The sequence below is a fragment of the Podarcis liolepis genome, assembly GCF_965112155.1.
Source record: "Podarcis liolepis genome assembly, chromosome: 7".
Classification (NCBI taxonomy): Eukaryota; Metazoa; Chordata; class Lepidosauria; order Squamata; family Lacertidae; genus Podarcis; species Podarcis liolepis.
The window spans coordinates 6,522,246-6,540,933 of NC_139561.1; the positions used below are offsets into that span (position 1 = coordinate 6,522,246).

The following is an 18,688-nucleotide window of genomic DNA, read 5'->3' on the forward strand; positions in this document are numbered from 1 at the left end:
TAATAATAAAAATAAAAAGTTACATCATTACAGGTTATTGCATTTTAGTGTTCTGTTGGAAGCCGCCCAGAGTGGCTGGGGAATATTTTTATTACAGCGCAATACGGTATCAAAAGCATCCATAAATACGGCAGTTCCTCAAAGCAGCGCAAACGAGGCGAGGCAAATCCCTGGGCGTAGAGCGCCCCCTTGTGGCGGCCCTCGGCTCAACAGCGCCTGCCGTCCGAGGGCGGGGCCAACCTCTGCAGCGTCCAATCAGAAGGAGGCGCCTTGACCCGGAAGCGGCTCTGGCGCGAGGACCGTAAACTTCCGGCCGGGGTGTCGGGGGACAGTCAGCAGAAGCGGCGCGAGAGAAGCGGGTCTGGCTGCCTGAGGGAGCGGAGAGATGGCGCTGGCCTGCAGGTAGGGAGGGAGGGCAGGGCGGGGAAGGCGCCCGGGAGGGGAGGCTCGGCTCGGGGGCCCGCAGTCCTCGGGCCCAAGGAACCCAGGGGGGCGGGCGGCTTCCTGGCTGAATCCTCACAACACCCCTGCGAGGTGGGCCAGGCCGAGGGGGTGATTTGAACCCAGGTCCCCAAGAGGCGGGGTGAAAGCAAAACGCCCGCCCCGTGGTGCAGAAGCTGTGTGTGTGGGGGGGGTTTCTTTATTTTCTTGGGACTGGACTCCTTGGCTGGTTTTGAAGAAACATTCACCAGCTTTTTATTGATAATAATCAGCTAAATAGTTTGAGGATCTATACAGCTGTGTAACATGCAGAAAACAGCGTTTTTAGAGAAATCAAAGGCTGGAACTGAGGGAAGTCGGGGGGGGGAGGGAGGGAAAATGGGGGTGGAATAAGGATGATATGATGATATGATATGGTTTCTGGATAATATGTTTTGTTTTAATTTTGAATAAAAAGTTATTTTATATATATATATATATATATACATACATATATATATATATATATATATGCAGGTTTTGGTGTCCTCGGGTGTCTTCCCGTGTAAAAGTTGGGGTGTCTAGGCGACGTTTCGACGAGGTCTCACTCGTCATCTTCAGGCTGGTGCTTTCGGCTTCTTGTTACTGGAACAGAGCGGGATCTCAGTGTTTGAGTTCCTATAAATACTGTAGAGGGGTGTGGTGTATTGCCTCAAAAGTTCTGGGCAGAGGGGAAGTTCCCAGGCTAGTGTTCTTTTCTTCTTTTGTTCCTTAATTACTTGAGGGATATCTTGAGTGATTTCTTGAGTGATATTCTGAGTACCACTTAGGTGGGTCATTAGGTGTGGATTAGTTGCTAAAGCCTTCGTGTCTTGACCTCTTGAATTTGTGAAGAGTATATACACACACACACACACACACACATATATATATATATACACACACACACACACACATATATTTCTGGGGGATGGTGTTGCTTATTTCTTGGGAAAAAGCTGCTCTTCTCTCAGAAGCCATTGTCTGTGCCTGTTTGCATTCTGCATCTGGCGCCAGGATCCTTGATTTGCTGCTTAAAAACAGCACCCACAACAAAAATAAATAAAATAAATCAAAAGTCACTTGCTTACTACATTTATACCCCCCCCCCAAGGAGCTCAAGGTGACCTACATAGTTCTCCTCATCTCCATTTTATCCCCAAAACAATGCTGTGAGAGTGTGGCCCTGTGTCACCCAGAGAGCTCCGTGGCAGAAGGGGGTGATTTGAACCCTGGTCCAAAAGAGGCGGGGTGAAAGCAAAATGCCCGCCCCGTGGTGCGGAAGCTGTGGGGGGGGGGTGTCTTTATTTTCTTGTATCCTAATATTTTAAAACATGGTATCCTAATGTTTTAATGTTGGATCTTAATCTTTTAAATTGTATTTTAACCAACTTGTTTTTGTTATTGGTTGTTAGCCGCCCTGAGCCCAGTCTTGGCTGGGGAGGACGGGGTATAAATAAAAAAATATTATTATTATTATTGGGGGGGGGGTTTGCTTATTTCTTGGGGAAAAGCTGCTCTTCTCGCAGAAGCCACTGTCTGCTCCTGTTTGCATTCTGCATCTGGCACCAGGATCCTTGATTTGCTACTTAGAAACAAAACAAAAATAAATAAATAAAATAAATCAAAATTCACTTGCTTTACTGCATTTATACCCCCGCCTCCCCCTACTTAAAAACAGCACCCACAACACAAATAAATAAATAAAATAAATAAAAAATCACTTGCTTTACTACATTTATACCCCCGCCTCCCCCCCCACTTAAAAACAGCACCCACAACAAAAATAAATAAATAAAATCAAAATTCACTTGCTCACTACATTTATACCCCCGCCTCCCCCCCCCCAGGAGCTCAAGGTGAGCTACATAGTTCTCCTCATCTCCATTTTATCCCCAAAACAACCTGTGAGAGTGTGTGATTGGCCCTGCGTCACCCAGAGATCTTAGGGGCGAAGTGGTGATTTGACCCCTTAGTTTATGCAGATCCTAGTTTGACAGTCTACCCCGGTCCTCTCTAGGTGTCATTCAAAGCATCTGGGGGCATCAGATTGCAGGAGTGGGTTTTAAAACAATTTAAGGTGCTGAACATCGTGGTAGTGGCACCCGCCCTGTGGAACGCCCTCCCGCCAGATGTCAAAGAGAAAAACACCCACCAGACTTTTAGAAGACATCTGAAGGCAGCCCTGTTCAGGGAAGCTTTTAATGTTTGACGGACTATTGTATTTTAATATTTTGTTGGAAGCCGCCCAGAGTGGCTGGGTATAAATAATAATTTATCATCATCATCATCATTGGGGAACTTGAGCAGTAGCTCCAAAAGGGCTACAGTTGCTGCTGGTGCGTTTGTTTACTATTAAGTTGATGCTATGGTCACTTTTGTACATAAAATTATCTAGGTGGCTTGCAAAATAAAAATAATTTATGATTTTAAAAAGAGGAAAGAGCAGCATAAAGCTCCACAAGGGTGAAAACATTTTTGTAAATGGAATCCATGTGGGGGCTTCTGCTTCCCGGTGTTGCTTAAGTTGTAGGCATCTCTCATTTGTTTCGACTCGTCGTTTGGAAGCGTGTTTTGCTCCAGTTTTTCTTTCTAGAGTTCCATGCAGTCTTCAGCCATTGACAAGACGATGTAGCTTTGGATGATAATGGTATCTTGATTTCTGTTACTGGCTTTAAAATTGGGTGTAGGCTTATAATTGCAGAAAGAAGTTTAAAAGAACCCCAGTGCAAATCGTTTTAGAAGGGGGGCATTTTGGAGCAAGATTTTCCCCAACTGGGGAGAGTGCTCTTGTGCTCGGATCCTGCTTGGGCGTTTCCCACAGATATTTGTTTGACCATATGAGAACAGGATGCTGGACTAGATGGGCCCCTGTAGGACTGTCTTATGCTCTTAACTTGGCCAGAATAGAAATAACCGAGTTGTTGTGCACTGGAACAGCAGTGAAAACAGGGGCTGCCTTTTTAAACTGCTCTAGGGTGGGGCCGAAGGACCAGAATCACTGGTTTCACCACCGACAAATGACTCTTTGAACTTCTCCTTTCTAGTGTGAACAATAGCAGAAGCTCTGGCAAAGCTTTCCCCTATACAGTAGTGCCCCGCAAGACGAATGCCTCGCAAGACAGAAAACCCGCTAGACGAAAGGGTTTTCCGTTTTTGAGCTGCTTCGCAAGATGAATTTCCCTATGGGCTTGCTTCGCAAGACGAAAACGTCTTGCGAGTGTTCCGATTTTTTTCGCTCCCCCCCTTTTTCCTAAGCCGCTAATAGCCTTTTAGCCGCTAAGCCTTTAATAGCCGCTAAACCGCTAATAGCGCTAAGCCGCTAATAGGGTTGCTTCGCAAGACAAAAAAACCGCTAGACGAAGAGACTCGCGGAACGGATTATTTTCGTCTTGCGAGGCACCACTGTATTTTGCTGTCTTGAGTCACATAGAGGTGAGGTGCGTAGGCGCATAGGGTTGTGGTTTGGGTCAGACTAGGATCGGCTGCATGCAGATTCCGCATTCCTCTGCCCTGGGAGGTGCTTCCAAGGTGCTTTTGGGTGCTAAACTGCTGGTGTGGTGCTCTAAAGGGATTTTGAAAGTGGGCACACTTTTCCAGGAACACCTTTCTGACTCCAAAATGGATGGATCAAGCCCTCCAGCTTTCTTAAAGCTTAACTCCAAAAGCAAAGCTCTGTTAACTCCTTAGTGTGACACGGATGACTAGGATAAGTTGATCCAGCGAGAGGGGGAGAGGTGTGGTGGATAGAGTATTAGGAAGGGGGTCCCCCTCCCAAATTCATCGATGGAAATTGTCAGTTGGTTTGGGGTCAGTCACCACCTTCTCTCACGTGACTGTTCAGAGAAGAAAAGCGCTGCCCTTGGAAGAAAGGCAAAGCCCTTCTATATTTTCATCTTTTTCTTATGTGGATCTGTGTGTGAAATCTGATCTCGAATTAATATTGCAGTGGGTTGGGGGGTCACCTTCTCAAGAGACAATGGCCTTTAATACATTGTTCCTAAAGTGAATGTGGACAGTTGTGTTCCATAAATGTATGAGGAATTAGAATCCAGTGCTTAGTAATACAAGTTTGTTTCATTTAATAATGTCATTTCTGTAGTGCTTTTCAATATGTTTCTGCAACTGTTAGCCTCCCTGATATAAATTGTGATTTTCAGAAATAGAACCTATAAAAAGAGAATTAGCCACTTCAGTGCCTTCTAAGAAGCTTAGTTGGTCTCTAAGGTGCTACTGGAAGGAATTTTTTAATTTTGTTTTGACTACGGCAGACCAACACGGCTACCTACCTGTTTCTAGGAAGCTGTCATCTTAGTAGTTTTTTCCGAGTTGTTTTTTTAAGCAGGGAGAAATTTGAGCTTTTCCTTAAGCTAACTGAGTGGAGGCTGGATACCTGACACCACTTGAGATGTTGCTGCAGAAGAAGGTTCGCTCTGGGTCTGAAATGGCTGGAGTCTCATGGAATCTGTGTCATAGCTGTCAACTTACAGATTTGAAAATAAGGGACCAGCAGCCTCGAAAATAAGGGATCAGCAGCCAAAATAAGGGATCAACAATTACTTTGATAAAATACATATTTTGTTGCATGCAAGTGGCTTTAGATACCCATTAAGTCCATAAATTACCATATAGCATATATTCAGCACAAAAAAACCAGCAACAATTTGTTGTTGACAAAGGACAGCTGGCCATAGAAAGGGCCCCATTACCTTCAGTAGCTTATTTAAGGGACATCATCAATAAGGGACAGCAGCGGGACATAGTGATGGGATAAGGGACTGTCCCACCGAATAGCTTGACAGCTATGATCTGTGGGGGGGGGGGGCAGGGAGTGGTGAGGAGAGGGGAGAATGCTGCTTCTCACATTGGAGCAGAATTATTCTTGTGTCTGTAGAGATATAGGACCATTGTGTAAGTAACTAAAAAATGAAACTGTGATTGCTTTGAATGATCAAAGTGCTTTTAAGGTCATATTTGTTACCTCAGTGATCATTGCGGCTGAAGTGGGATTTAAACTGAGCTGAGGGCTTCTTGCGCAGTGAGAAAGGGAAATGCTACAGTTAATGTTGGCTGCCTCATAGCTACCAGGCTCCATTCAACTTGGGGCAAAAGTACTTGAACAAACACCTTCCCTGTGCCTTCCAGATCTTAATTTATTTTTCTTGCTAATTTTTGATGTATTTTAATTATTGCTTTTATGCCTTACGTTTAACTACAGTTGTTAGCTTCCATGGATAGCTATCAAGAGGAAGAGCGAGCTAGAACTAACAAAACAATATATTCTTGATGAGCGTGTTAGCCTAGCCCTGGCCAGAATACCTGATGTATTTTCCCTGTTTATTCAAATGTAATTCCCCTGTTCGCAGGGATTGGGGTGGTGTCAGCTTTGTGTTGTGTTAATACAGTGTTTCTTACACTACAATTTCCATTACCCTGACCACTGATCCTGCTAGCTAGGAATGATGGGAGTTATTGTCCAACAACAGCTAGGGACCTAAGTTTGAGAAACACTGTTTGACACATCAGGAAGAACCTCCTATACACAGAGAGAGAGAGAGCGCATTGCAGCTGTACTGGCAAGATGAACGCACTGGGCCAGATGTTTTCACTCCTGGGATGTTTTTGCTCCTTGGAAGCCTTGCCCCGCACCCCGAAAACAAAAGCTGCTGATTCAAGCTCTGTGGATATAGCTTGCAATGTAACTTGCTAATGGCATAAAAACCGCAGGGCTTCGATCCCCAGCAGGAAGAAATTACAGGGATTTATAAGTCCAGGGTCAAAGTGGTTTGCAGTGTTAAAATAGCACAGCAGGTGGAGGGCGAGGACTTATTCACCCCCAAACCTCCTTGGCCATTTCCCCAGGCGAATGGCTCAGCCATCAGGGCCATTCTGGCTTCTAGTGGCATCTCTATGCCAGGAGCAACTCTGGTTTTTAAACAGGATTGTCTGCCCTGCGATCTCCATGCATGCTTTAAAACAACTGCATTTCTACACCTTGTGAGTCCCCATCTATGACTGAAAGTAGTCCAGACCTTCCTCTCTATGGTCTGAATTTTCTTTGGTTTCCTTTCATTTGAAACCTCTGTGTGACTTAAATTGTGGGCCAGTGCAGATGGGGACTTCTCTATCTGAGGGCTTAAGCTCAAATCCTGCATATGCGTTTCCTGCAGGCATCTGGTTGGCCACTGTGATAACAGGAGGGTGGGCTAGATGGGCCATTGGCCTGATCCAGCACACTGTTCTTATGGATTAACAATTAAACTAATGCTCAAATGTAAACAAGCCCTTAGTAACATAGGCTGCTTTTCTTTGTTGTCTCAGTTCCTCTCCTGCATTAAAATCCGCTGTTCCTACTCTCTTCCCGTCCCCTCAAGAGCTTTTTCTCTCTCTCCCAGGCTGTAGGTGCTGATGCTTCCCACTGGTAAAGATGCCATCCCGAACTAACCTGGCAGCTTCGATCCCCAGCAGCAAAGTGAAATATTCCAAGCTTGCGAGCACAGATGAAGGCTACATTGACCTTCAGGTAAAATTGGGGGGGGGGGAGAGAACCAGGACAAAATGAATACCTTGCATTTCAGAAGCACCACTTGTGCCGTGATCCTCACTTGAGTTCAGATATTCCTTACAAGGTGGCAGTATCCTCCTGCTATTACATGTAGCCATTTACCGGGACTGGAGCATTCTGTATAACCCAAAAGGGTTTTGTACTTTGGGAACTTGAGTGTTACCCCAGTCAACATCTTGGGGTTGCTATTGAAAGGTTAAAGCCCCTCTCAATGCAAATAAGCAATTCCTGTATTAAGCCTGGCCTCCTTGCTCATTGCCTTGCTTCTTCTTTGCTTCTGTGGAGCCGAGAGCTCAGACACGCCTGCCTCTTCCTCCATCCCAAAAGGTTGCATTTCCACGGCAGCTTAGAGAATGTAAGCATTAGCAGGAGCCTCTTCTGCTGTGCCTTCTCTTCCCAAAACTTCAGCATAAAAGAGACAGCCCACGTGCCTCTCTTGATTCCTCTGCACAGGAGGCTCAGGAGAGTAGAGGGGTAGATGACCCCACCATTGGCCTTGGTCCAGTATACCTGAAGGAGCGTCTCCACCCCCATCGTTGTACCCGGACACTGAGGTCCAGCACCGAGGGCCTTCTGGCGGTTCCCTCACTGCGAGAAGCCAGGTTACAGGGAACCAGGCAGAGGGCCTTCTCGGTAGTGGCACCCGCCCTGTGGAACGCCCTCCCACCAGATGTCAAAGAGAAAAACAACTACCAGGCTTTTAGAAGACATCTGAAGGCAGCCCTGTTTCGGGAAGCTTTTAATGTTTGATGTATTATAGTATTTTAATATTCTTTTGGAAGCCGCCCAGAGTGGCTGGGGAAGCCCAGCCAGATGGGCGGGATATAAATAATAAATTATTATTATTATTATTATTATTATTATTATTATTATTATTACCATTGCAAGCCAAGATTTGTGGGCACTGGTGCAAATGCACAACTGTTCACGCTGTTCCTTAAGAGTCGAATAATATTAATATTAATAATAATAAATTTTATTTATACCCCGGCCGGAGCCGGGCTCAGGGTGGCTAACACCAGTAAAATTACAGTAAAATCATAATTGGGGGGGGACCAATTTAAAATACAGGTTAAAATGCAATTTAAAATGCAGCCTCATTTTAAAAGTAGCCCATAGATCAAAACCATAAGGGGAGGGAAACATAAGGGTCAGACTGAGTCCAAACCAAAGGCCAGGCGGAACAGCTCTGTCTTGCAGGCCCTGCGGAAAGATGTCAAGTCCCACACGGCCCTAGTCTCTTGTGACAGAGCGTTCCACCAAGTTGGGGCCAGTACTGAAAAGGCCCTGGCCCTAGTTGAGACCAATCTAACCACCTTGCGACCTGGGACCTCCAAAATGTTGTTATTTGTGGACCTACAGGTCCTCCGCGGGGCATACCAGGAGAGGCGGTCCTGTAGGTAAGATGGATGAAGGTGGGTTTCTTTCTTTCTTTCTTTCTTGGGGGTGGGGTGTTGGCTCCAGAGGAGGAAGCTTTCCCTGTAACTTCACTCTGCATTTACTATAGATGGGCAACTTCCTCCCTCAAGCATCCTGGTTTGCCAAGACCAGAGGAAGAAATTCAGGTCTAAATGGGGAGCTGGTCTTTGCAGGTGATAATTTCAGAAAAGGGATGAAAAGCAAGCCAGACCCAAATGGAGATATTACCATCAGAATGGAAGTTGGGTTTTGGGGCGAGAGGGCGGCAAACACACCCAGAATGTTTCATTTCTGTTCCAGGGTCGGTTGGGGTTTTTGCTCTTCCTGTGTTTTGTGTGTTTATGAAGATGCATTAAAAGTGGGCCACTTGGAGGCAGCATTGTCACACTGGCTGGTTGTAGCATTAAAGCAGACCTGGAATTGCCTGCTATATTGGCTGAACGTACAAAGTAGCTTGGTACTGAAGGCAGGCCACTGGGCTGCCCAGCCCAGGCTGGCAGCATTTATCCCAGGTTTCACACAGAGGAGTTTTCTGTAACATTTGCTCCCTAGGAGGCTTTTCCTTGGAGACCTGGCAATTGCCTGTGGTCTTAGGTTATTCTCTTTACCTGTTCTTCTACCATCACCACCCCACTGGCAGTGACACTTTCAGCCAGTACAGCAGAACCCTCCTGGATGGGCAGCACCTGTGTTGGGAGCACTCCAGGATAATCGAATCGGAATGCACTCCTCCTACCAGTGGAAGAAGTTGCTCCCTTTCCCATGCAAGGAGGGTTTTTTATTTTGGGGGGTATTTTTGCTGGGCTGTTCCAGTGCTAAAAACAGAGTTGATTTGGGCTGCTTAGATGAAGCCTGAAAGCCACCCACCCAATGGCTCCATTGTCTGGTTACATCACTGGCTCTGGAGTACTATTCAACATTTATCTGAAGGAGTTGAGTTCCAACTTATATCCTCAGGAAAGATTTCCTTCCTCTTCAGCCTCTCCATTGTTTACCTGCAGCTAATGCACATAGTATTGGGGGGCGGAGAGAGAAGGGGGCTATAATTGTGTCTCTCAGTGACTTTGTTTGGTTCTGGCCCAGAGTATTTCTAGCCCACTGTTCTGAAACTCTCTGTGGAGTTTGATGCTGATGTACTAACCCCGTCATCAGATCTTTGAGGATCATCCTGGGGGTGAACATGCAGATTCCTCTCATCTGCCGCTGATCAGCCTGACTTCTACACGTTTGTCGTCTACTCCTCCTGCCAAAGCCATCCATGCTGGTGGCTCTAGTGGTTCCATGGAAGTGTGATGCTTTCATAAGCGGGTTGAAAGCGGCCATTGATGCTTTTGATGCTGACCTGTCTCTTCTTCCTCCTTTAGTTCAAGAGGAGCCCCCCCAAGATCCCCTACAAGGCCATTGCTCTGGCCACTGTGCTGTTCCTGATTGGCACCCTTCTCATTATCATTGGCGCTCTGCTCCTGGCAGGATACATCAGCAAAGGAGTAAGTGGCTCAGCTCTTCTGCTGGGGCTGACCTGGCCTTGGAACCATCATAAGCTAACTGAGATACAAGACATCAAAATTGCATTCTTGCGGAGCTGTACAGTGGTGCCTCGCAAGACGAAATTAATCCGTTCCGCGAGTCTCTTCGTCTAGCGGTTTTTTCATCTTGCGAAGCAACCCTATTAGCGGTTTAGCGGCTATTAGCGGTTTAGCGGCTATTAAAGGCTTAGTGGATTAGCAGCTAAAAGGCTATTAGCGGCTTAGAAAAAGGGGGGGAGCAGGGAAAAAATCAGAACACTCGCAAGACGTTTTCGTCTTGCAAAGCAAGCCCATAGGGAAAATCGTCTTGCGAAGCAGCTCAAAAACGGAAAACCCTTTCGTCTAGCGGGTTTTCCGTTTTGCGAGGCATTCGTCTTGCGGGGCACCACTGTACATAGGAGTCATTTATTTTGGATGCAGGATTTGGAAGGGACTTTGGGGGCATGGTAACGGAGGGGCTGCCATTTTGTCTCAGTTTTGACCAGTAGGGTATCTATGTGTGCTTTGAAAAAGTTATAGTTGGTGACCTGTTACAGCTCTTGCAAATAGTGGCTTCCTCAGCCACCAAGAGGTCTCTCCCATACCTAAGAGACTTAGGTATTTATTTCACAAAATTTGTGCATCGCTTAATTGTAAAAAGCAAAAAGACCTCAAAGCAGTTTACAGAAAAGATAAAACGATAAAATTATCAATAGGAAAAATTAACAACAATAAAGTAACAGCACATTGCGTAAATTTCTAAACATCTGGCTAGGCTTGCCTAAACAGGAATGTTCTTAGCAGGCACTGAACAGGGTACAGCGAAGGCAGTTGCCTGGTGTCAATAGGCAGGGGGTTCCTCAGTGTAGGTACTGCCACACTAAAAGATTGACTTTTTACAAATACAAGAAAGGCATTATGTGGCACTTATAGCAATGCCAGTTCCGCTGATCGAAGCAGCCCAATGGGCACATACAGGGGGAAGGTGATCTTGTAGTTGAACAGGTGTCAAGTTGTTAACTTGCTAGCCTTTAGAAGTTGGTGTGTGATGTCTTCCTTCAGGCCGTTCCATGGGCCTGACAACAGTTTGGATGTTATGAACTAAGGTGAAGCAGAGGGGGAATCCGAGTGAGTTTTGCTTCCTTTTCTCACACTTTTTGGAAAGCCCAGAGCTGAGGATGGGCACATTCCACATGTGGAGACATTGCGCCATCCACATTTCCTCATGGAGGAAGGAATGCAGCGCTCCGCTTCAGGCACTGGAGCACATGAGGAGAGTCCTCTTTCCTGCAACTGATCCAGCACTTTGTTCTCACAGTGGCAAACCAGATGCCTCAGTAGAAAGCCAGAAAGCAGCACATACCGTATTTTTCGCTCTATGGCGCCCATTTTCCCCTCCAAAAATTAAGGGGAAATGTGTGTGCGTCTTATGGAGCGAATGCAGGCTCCTTGGCTTCAGCGATAGCAATGCGAAGCCTCCGAAGCGCAGTGGGAGTGCTCCCACCGCACTCCGGAGGCTTCGGGTTGCCTTCACTGAAGCCTGGAGAGCGAGAGGGGTCGGTGCGCACCGACCCCTCTCGCTCTCCAGGCTTCAGGGAGAGCCGCCTTTCGCTGAAGGGTAGGTGCCCCTTCAGCTAAGACGCAGCGCCCCTTCAGCTAAGCGGGAGGAGAAATGGAAGAGGTTCCGTTTCTCCTGCTGCTTCGCTGAAGGGGTGCTGCGCAGAGGGGGGGATATTTATTTTCTTCTTCTCCCCCTCTAAAACAAGGTGCGTCCTATAGAGCGAAAAATACAGTAAGTGCCATGGCACTGACCACACACTGGTGCTGCCCCACCCTCCTTTAGAATGTCATTGGCTGGTCTTGGGGGTTCTACCCCTTGCATTTCTCTCATGACATCGGGATCAAGAGCTGGGCTACATTTTTTATTTGGGGATATTGGAGTGAGTGGCTTTGTCTTCAATAATAATAATACTTTATTTCTATCCCGCCCTCCCCAGCTGAAGCCGGGCTCAGAGCGGCTAACAACAGTGAAATAACACAGCATTCTAAAATCAATTCATTCTAAAATCAGTTCAAATCAAATTGATGGCAACCATTGGGCTAGAGTTCTGTGAGGATTACCAAGTCAGGTTGTGCCTTGGCCAAAGGCCTGGTGGAACAGCTCTGTCTTGCAGGCCCTGCAGAAAGATGTCAAGCCCCGCAGGGCCCTAGTCTCTTGTGACAGAGCGTTCCACCAGATTGGAGCCACAGCCAAAAAAGCCCTGGCTCTAGTTGAGGCCAGCCTAACCTCTCTGTGGCCCGGGATCTCCAAGATGTTTTTGTCTGAAGACCATAAGGTCCTCAGTGGGACGTACCAGGAGAGGCAGTCCTGTAGGTACGAGGGTCCTAGGCCGTATAGAGTCTATCCAGAGTCTTTAACTGATCTCTGCATACCGGAATACCCTCACCCCCAAATTCGATTTGTTAGTGACCTTGGAGAAAGTTTGTGTTCCTTTCTAATATATGTGAAGTAAAGGACACGAGTCAGGTGTTGTTCATCAGATGAGCTGTGCATAAGCAAGCTGGCAAGGGAGCAAGCTGCCAGCTAGCTCTGTAGAAGCTCCTTTTATTAGCACAATATGCAAAACCAGTCAGATACATTTTAGACTGTGACCTTTACACATCTTCCAATCCCGAGATTGAGGGGTGGCACAAAATTATTTTGGCACCTGTTTCCACCGCGTCATTTTCCCCTTGAACAATGTATGACGAAGGAGACAAAGGTCACAGACAGGGCACGGCAGACCACTAAGAGAGCAAAGATTAGATAGAGGGCATGATGTTCAGACAGCAGAGGCCTGTCTGCGGGTAGAAGTGTGCTCCACGCCCGGCGATCATTTCTTCAGGAAACATCCAGGATTACAGAACTGTAGAGTTGGAAATGACCCCAAGGATTATCTAGTCTAACCCTTTGCAATGTTTTAAGTACTGTATCTGTACCCACTTAAGTACATTGTGGTTGGGGTGATGTGGGAGGAAGCAAGAAAGGGGACTGGTGTGAATGGTCCCAGTTTGGACTGGGTGGCCTTCTGCCTCCTCTTGCTTTCACAGTCTTAGTGCTGGTTTTCCCGTGCAATGATGGCTGCAACTTTGAACGGGTGAATGGGCCTTCGCAGGCAGAACTTTCACATCTCCTCACCTCAGTCTGCACACCTAGCTGCATGTTGCCTGGTACAGAGAAGGCTAGCTGTTCCAGGCCAAGGTATGAAAAAAGCCCTTATTCTCTTTTGTTTTCCAGGGAACCGATCGAGCGATCCCTGTCCTGATCATCGGAATCCTGGTCTTCCTTCCCGGCTTCTATCATTTGCGTATTGCGTATTTTGCTTCCAAAGGCTACAGGGGCTATTCCTATGACGACATTCCTGATTTTGATGACTAGAAGATGGCAGAACACAGATTTTTCTTAGGAAGAGAAGTTTTTGCAACTTTTGCAAAAAAACAACAACAAAAAAAACCACAAAATGAAAATGGGGGTTTCTGCAGAATTTCCTTTTGATTTAGGGGAGAATGTTGCCACATCATGCAAAGCAAATCATGTGAGCAGCTGTCACGGGAAACATGTTTTCTTTGAGATGGGAAGTTATTTCTGGGCAGCAAGTGCAGCTGTGCCTCTTAGCCCAGTTCCATATGGAGACACGTGAGCTTAAGGGGGAGGAAGAAACTCGGGTGTTTTCGTTTTGGGTTTTTCTTTTTTAAGTCTGTTGGTATTTCTTCTGAGTTGGCTTTTTATCTACAGCTGAAAATCTGCAAAGCGAGAACTGGAACTAGTGCCTGTTGATTGTGTGACCAAGAAATCTGTTCAGGCAGGCAGTCTAGCAATTTGACCTTTTGAGGAGCCGGTCGAAATTTAAGGAAAATAGACGGTGGCTTTTAACACCACCTAGAACACGACATTTTCCAAGAAGCCCAATTACTAGTCCTTGCTGATACTTTGCTAAACTCTTTTGTGAAAACTGTTGTAGAATCCCGAGAGCACAAATCTGGAAGTGGTGTGTAGCTGTCGTGACTCAGGCTGCAAGATACCACCATTCACTCCTGGGAACTGGCCCTGGGGTGGTTCAGCATAAAACTAAGCGATACATAAAAATAGAGAAAAGACTGAAAACCCAGAAATAAAATCTTGGGCTGGGGGAAAAAGCATGTCCTCCATGGCATACACACACACTGTTTCCTCTCAAACAATGAGCAAAAAAGAAACCGTATAAGAAAGCATTAAAAGAATAACACATGCACACACTTTTTGTAAGCATGTAAGAGACAAAGTCTCTCACTTTTGTGGGTGATCCAAAGTACACCAAAGTTGACACACCTCTGTCTGGCTGACCCAGATTAGATCAGTTCCAACCCCTGTTAAAGTCTCTTTCCCAGGTACCATGCCAAAAGGTTTCCTATTACGTCTCTCCCCCCCCCCAGCAGAATTCAAAAACTGTTGTCAAGTGGGACGCAACTATTCAAAGATGCTGTAGTTGTCTGTTCTGTCCACTGTCTAAATCAGCTTTCCTCAACCTGGTGCCCTCTGGATGTTTTGGACTACAATGTCCATCAGCCCCAGCCACTCCATGGAAGGTTGATGAGAGCTGTAGGACAAAGTACCTGGAGGGCTCCATCTTTTAGAGGAGGCTGGCCTAAATGCTATGCAGTGTTCCTGAACTGTATACATAGAAAAATCCTAGTCTGCATAATAAGAGTTCCTTTTGTTTTGTCTAAACCTCTGCTTAAGTCTGGATTCCATGCTAGGTTCACACAGCTTTTAGAATGCAAAAGAGGATGTATGCAATGAGATTTTAATTTGTGCTTGCAGAATATGTAATTAATATAAATAAAGAACATACAATATTCTACCTTGATTTAATGTCATCTTCTAAGCAATATGAAGGGTTCTTGATTTTTGTCGATAACACGGCAAGGGGAAATGGAAGAATCAGGGCCACAAAGGAGGGACAGGCTGTTCCGAAGAAATCCCTTACCCTGACCATTTGGCCTACTTTCCAGAGCCTTTATCAGAAACTAGCAAACTTCGCTTCAGGGCTTGACTTTTGAAGGGTTTGAGGCACTGGATTCCCTGCGGACAGCCAACACCTGTGAGTTTAGGACCACAAAAACCTTTTTGGAGATGCTGCCACAGAGAAGAAGTCTAGCTCTATAACAGAACCCCTGCTTTGCATTTTTAGATAGATCTGGGAAAGATTTTGTAGGTGATAACAGCTTCCTGTGTTCACATCAGCATTCCTCGTGTGTTTCACAATGTGCAATCCCAGCCCCGAGGAGCTTACAATCTAAACATTGGCGTAGGAGACGACAGCAGAAAGTAAGGGAGATGCAAGCAGGGGTGGTGGGGAAGAATATTGTTACACTCCACCCCAATCTCTGAGCAGTGCAACATTTCAGGGGTACTAGGAACACATACCAAGGCCTGTATTTCTTTTTGGAAATGAGGCACAGCAGAGATGGTGGTATCTTTATGCTGTATGGTTTAGTTATACATACAACCTCTTTAAATTAAAGAACCTCTTAAAGAGAGTGAAAGAGGAGAGCACAAAATATGGTCTGAAGCTCAACATCAAAAAAATTAAGATCATGGCCACTAGTCCCACCACCACCTGGCAAATAGAAGGGGAAGAAATAGAGGCAGTGAGAGATTTTACTTTCTTGGACTACATGATCACTGCAGATGGTGACAGCAGCCACGAAATTAAAAGACACCTGCTTCTTGGGAGAAAAGCAATGACAAACCTAGACAGCATCTTAAAAAGCAGAGACATCACCTTGCCAACAAAGGTCCGTATAGTAAAAACTATGGTTTTCCCAGTAGTGATGTATGGAAGTGAGAGCTGGATCATAAAGAAGGCTGATCACCGAAGAATGGATACTTTTGAATTCTGGTGCTGGAGGAGACTCTTGAGAGGCCCATGGACTGCAAGAAGATCCAACCTCTCCATTCTGAAGGAAATCAGCCCTGAGTGCTCACTGGAAGGACAGATCCTGAAGCTGAGGCTCCAATACTTTGGCCACCTCATGAGAAGAGAAGACTCCCTGGAAAAGAACCTGGTGTTGGGAAAGATGGAGGGCACAAGGAGAAGGGGACGACAGAGGATGAGATGGTTGGACAGTGTTCTCGAAGCTAGCAGCATGAGTTTGACCAAACTGCGGGAGGCAGTGGAAGACAGGAGTGCCTGGCGTGCTCTGGTCCAGGAGGTCACGAAGAGGCGGACACGACTAAATGACAACCTGAGCTTGAATGGAGAATCCCAGCATTACACCCCAAGGTGCAGCAGGCCTAGGTCTGCAAATGAAATCAGCCATGCTCTAGTATGTGTCCTTGTCCCAGCCAGCCCACACGGGGCTGAGACCCCCCCCCCCTTCCCTGCATTTCCAAACCACTTCCCTGCATTTCCAAACCGCTTACAAAACTAACACTTTCCCCTTGTTTGCTTATTTCATCCACCCTGAAATCCTAAATTGCTTCGCTCTCTGCCCACCATCTGACGGCTGTGGGGGGTTCCCCCCTGTGTCCAGCAGAAAGTCTTCTGCCTTGTTCATTCCTTTCTTGCTGGGTTAATGACTGCCTTTGTTCCATAATAGCGCATCTCCAGGCAATTCTCTGCTCAGGGAAAAAAGTCCAGCTTGTATTTTTACCCTTCTAAATCCATTGGTTAAACTCCAACATTTACTAAAGCCAGGAATCACGGGATTTGCTTAAATTCTAACCCTGTTACAGAATCCAGAGATATTGGGGGAGCCTTAACAATATTAATTAATTTCAGTCTCAGTAGGATACAGGGCGAACGGCTCCTTCTCTTTCCCCCTAAGTATTGCCCAAGCACCTTCAAGAATGCCTTCAAAACCATAACAGACTTCATTTTTAGTAAGAAAAAGAACGGAATGAAAGGTGGTCTTTCCAGGGTCCTACAGCCTCAAATTTCAACTTTTTAAAGTCCATCTAATAATGTTGAATCCACAAAGCTGTTGTCATTTACTAAATTACAGGGAATGTTTAATGGTGTCGGGTGACCTGGAATTAGGAGCGAATAGTGTGAGGCCAAGTTTGCTGATGACACTAACAACAAAATGAGATTGTGAAGAGCTCCAAAAGGATCTGTCCAAGCTGAAATTTTACTGCTTCTCTTTTGGTGCAGCTGGAAGTGATGTTTCCTAACTTCCAAGTAGCCTCTGTTGGGGCTACCTTTGAATGATATCTGTGGAGGTACACTTGTGGAAAACGTTGTGTCAGAATTCTTCACCAGTGTGAAGTTTCTGGAATGATACCATGAGCAATGAGTAAAACCTTAACTCTCTGTGGATGACCAATTTTGACTTAACATTTATCACATATATGCCTAAAGGAATTGTTCAGGAACATTCCTGTTGAGGCAAATGTTACACCAGAGTGTTGTTCATTTGCTTTTATGAGCCCTGCAGGGTGGGAAACCAGGCATGCATAGTTGAAAGGGCTGGCCTCCAGGGCATGTTGGAACAAGCACATCTGAGCACCACCAAACACGGTCTATGCCATTCCCTTCCCAGGCACATGCAATTCAGTGCAAACAAGTGTAAAGTGATAATGCACATTGGGGCAAAAAATCCAACTTTGTGGTGCTCTGTCAACAGAGCAATCAGAGAACTTGTGGTTGTGTTGGATGATTGCTCTGTTGACTCGCTAACCCTCTCCTTTTAATGGGCCATGTTTCCCTCTGGGAAAAGTGAATTCTGTGTTCAGGATTGTTAGGAGAAAGATGGAAAAAAATAAAACTGCCTACCTCAAGGTGATTTTATGCAAAACATGCTGGGGAAATGACTGTGATTGCTTCTGGCTGCCAAATGTTATTGTACAAGTTTCAGAAAAGGGCAGCCCAAATGATCAAGGGGCTGGAGCGACTCCCCTATGGGGGAAAAATTACAGCGTTCAGGGCTGTTTAGTTGAGAGAAAAGGCGAGTAAGAGGAGACCTGACAGAAGTGTATAAAATTGTGCATATTGTGGGTAAAAGTTATTCTCCCTCTTGCCTAACACTGGAACTCATGGGCATCCAATGAAACCGAATACTGGAAGATTCAGGACAGACAAAAGCACTTATTTGCACAGCGCACAGTTAAACTTTGGAATATGCTCCCACAAGAGATTGTGACGGCCACCAACTTGGATGATTAAAAAGGGGTTGAAGACAAATTCATGGAGAGCAAGGCTATCATTAGCTTCTAGCCACAATGACTGTGCTTTGCTTCCACTGCTGGAGGTGATTTGCCTCTGAATACCAGCTGCTGGAAACCACAGGGACAGCGCTGTTGCGTTCACGTCCTGCTTGTGAGCTTTCCACAGTTGTTTGCTTGGTGTCATCCAGATCCAGCCTCCGAGGAACGCAGTGGCAACAACGGCTGTGGCACGCTCCTTGGAGGCCAGATGTTTCGTCTCCTCGGCAGCCACCCCATAGCTGTCAACTTACAGATTTGAAAATAAGGGACCAGCAGCCTCAAAAATAAGGGACCAGCAGCCAAAATAAGGGATTATAGTCAACCAGCTCCCGAGCCAAAGGCAGAAAGCCCAGCCAGCCCAGCAGCCAAACGAAGCCCCAAGCGGGGGTTCCCACAGCACAGCAAACCGGCAAAGGGGGTGCAGCAAGGAAAACCACCGTCACCTCTCCGCTGGGAAGCGCTGAGCAAAGAAGAGTCCCCAGGCAACGCGGCCGATTTGATCGGCACAAGGCA

At 46.2% G+C, this 18,688-nt stretch overlaps 1 protein-coding gene and 1 long non-coding RNA gene across 3 annotated transcripts; one reads left to right on the plus strand and one right to left on the minus strand.

The window, feature by feature from the left end:
- The first annotated feature begins 257 nt into the window (after positions 1-257).
- Positions 258-14,828, plus strand: TMEM230 (transmembrane protein 230). 2 transcript variants are annotated; one of them, XR_014528680.1, is made up of 5 exons: positions 270-402; positions 6,855-6,982; positions 9,808-10,035; positions 10,368-11,312; positions 11,746-11,865. XR_014528680.1 is itself a non-coding variant. In XM_083514499.1 (4 exons), exons 2-4 carry the CDS (start codon positions 6,887-6,889, stop codon positions 13,364-13,366), a joined length of 360 nt encoding a protein of 119 aa, XP_083370625.1. In that variant the 5' UTR covers positions 258-402; positions 6,855-6,886; the 3' UTR covers positions 13,367-14,828. The 2 variants fall into 2 exon arrangements, 1 of the variants encoding a protein (XP_083370625.1); XM_083514499.1 differs by lacking the exons at positions 10,368-11,312; positions 11,746-11,865 and adding an exon at positions 13,226-14,828 and having other exon boundaries at positions 258-402; positions 9,808-9,930.
- Positions 13,422-16,912, minus strand: LOC310712021. Its single transcript, XR_014528735.1, has 2 exons — positions 16,399-16,912; positions 13,422-16,330 (listed from the first exon to the last, which is right to left on the minus strand). It is a non-coding gene; the product is annotated as an uncharacterized lncRNA (long non-coding RNA).
- Between the last annotated feature and the right edge of the window lie 1,776 nt (positions 16,913-18,688).

Bases quoted from the DNA above. Each gene is read 5' to 3' on its own strand.
- TMEM230 (XM_083514499.1), top strand. From the start codon at position 6,887: ATGCCATCCCGAACTAACCTGGCAGCTTCGATCCCCAGCAGCAAAGTG. The intron at 6,983-9,807 runs GTAAAATTGGGG...TTCCTCCTTTAG, and splicing joins AAGGCTACATTGACCTTCAG to TTCAAGAGGAGCCCCCCCAA. The intron at 9,931-13,225 runs GTAAGTGGCTCA...TTTGTTTTCCAG, and splicing joins CAGGATACATCAGCAAAGGA to GGAACCGATCGAGCGATCCC.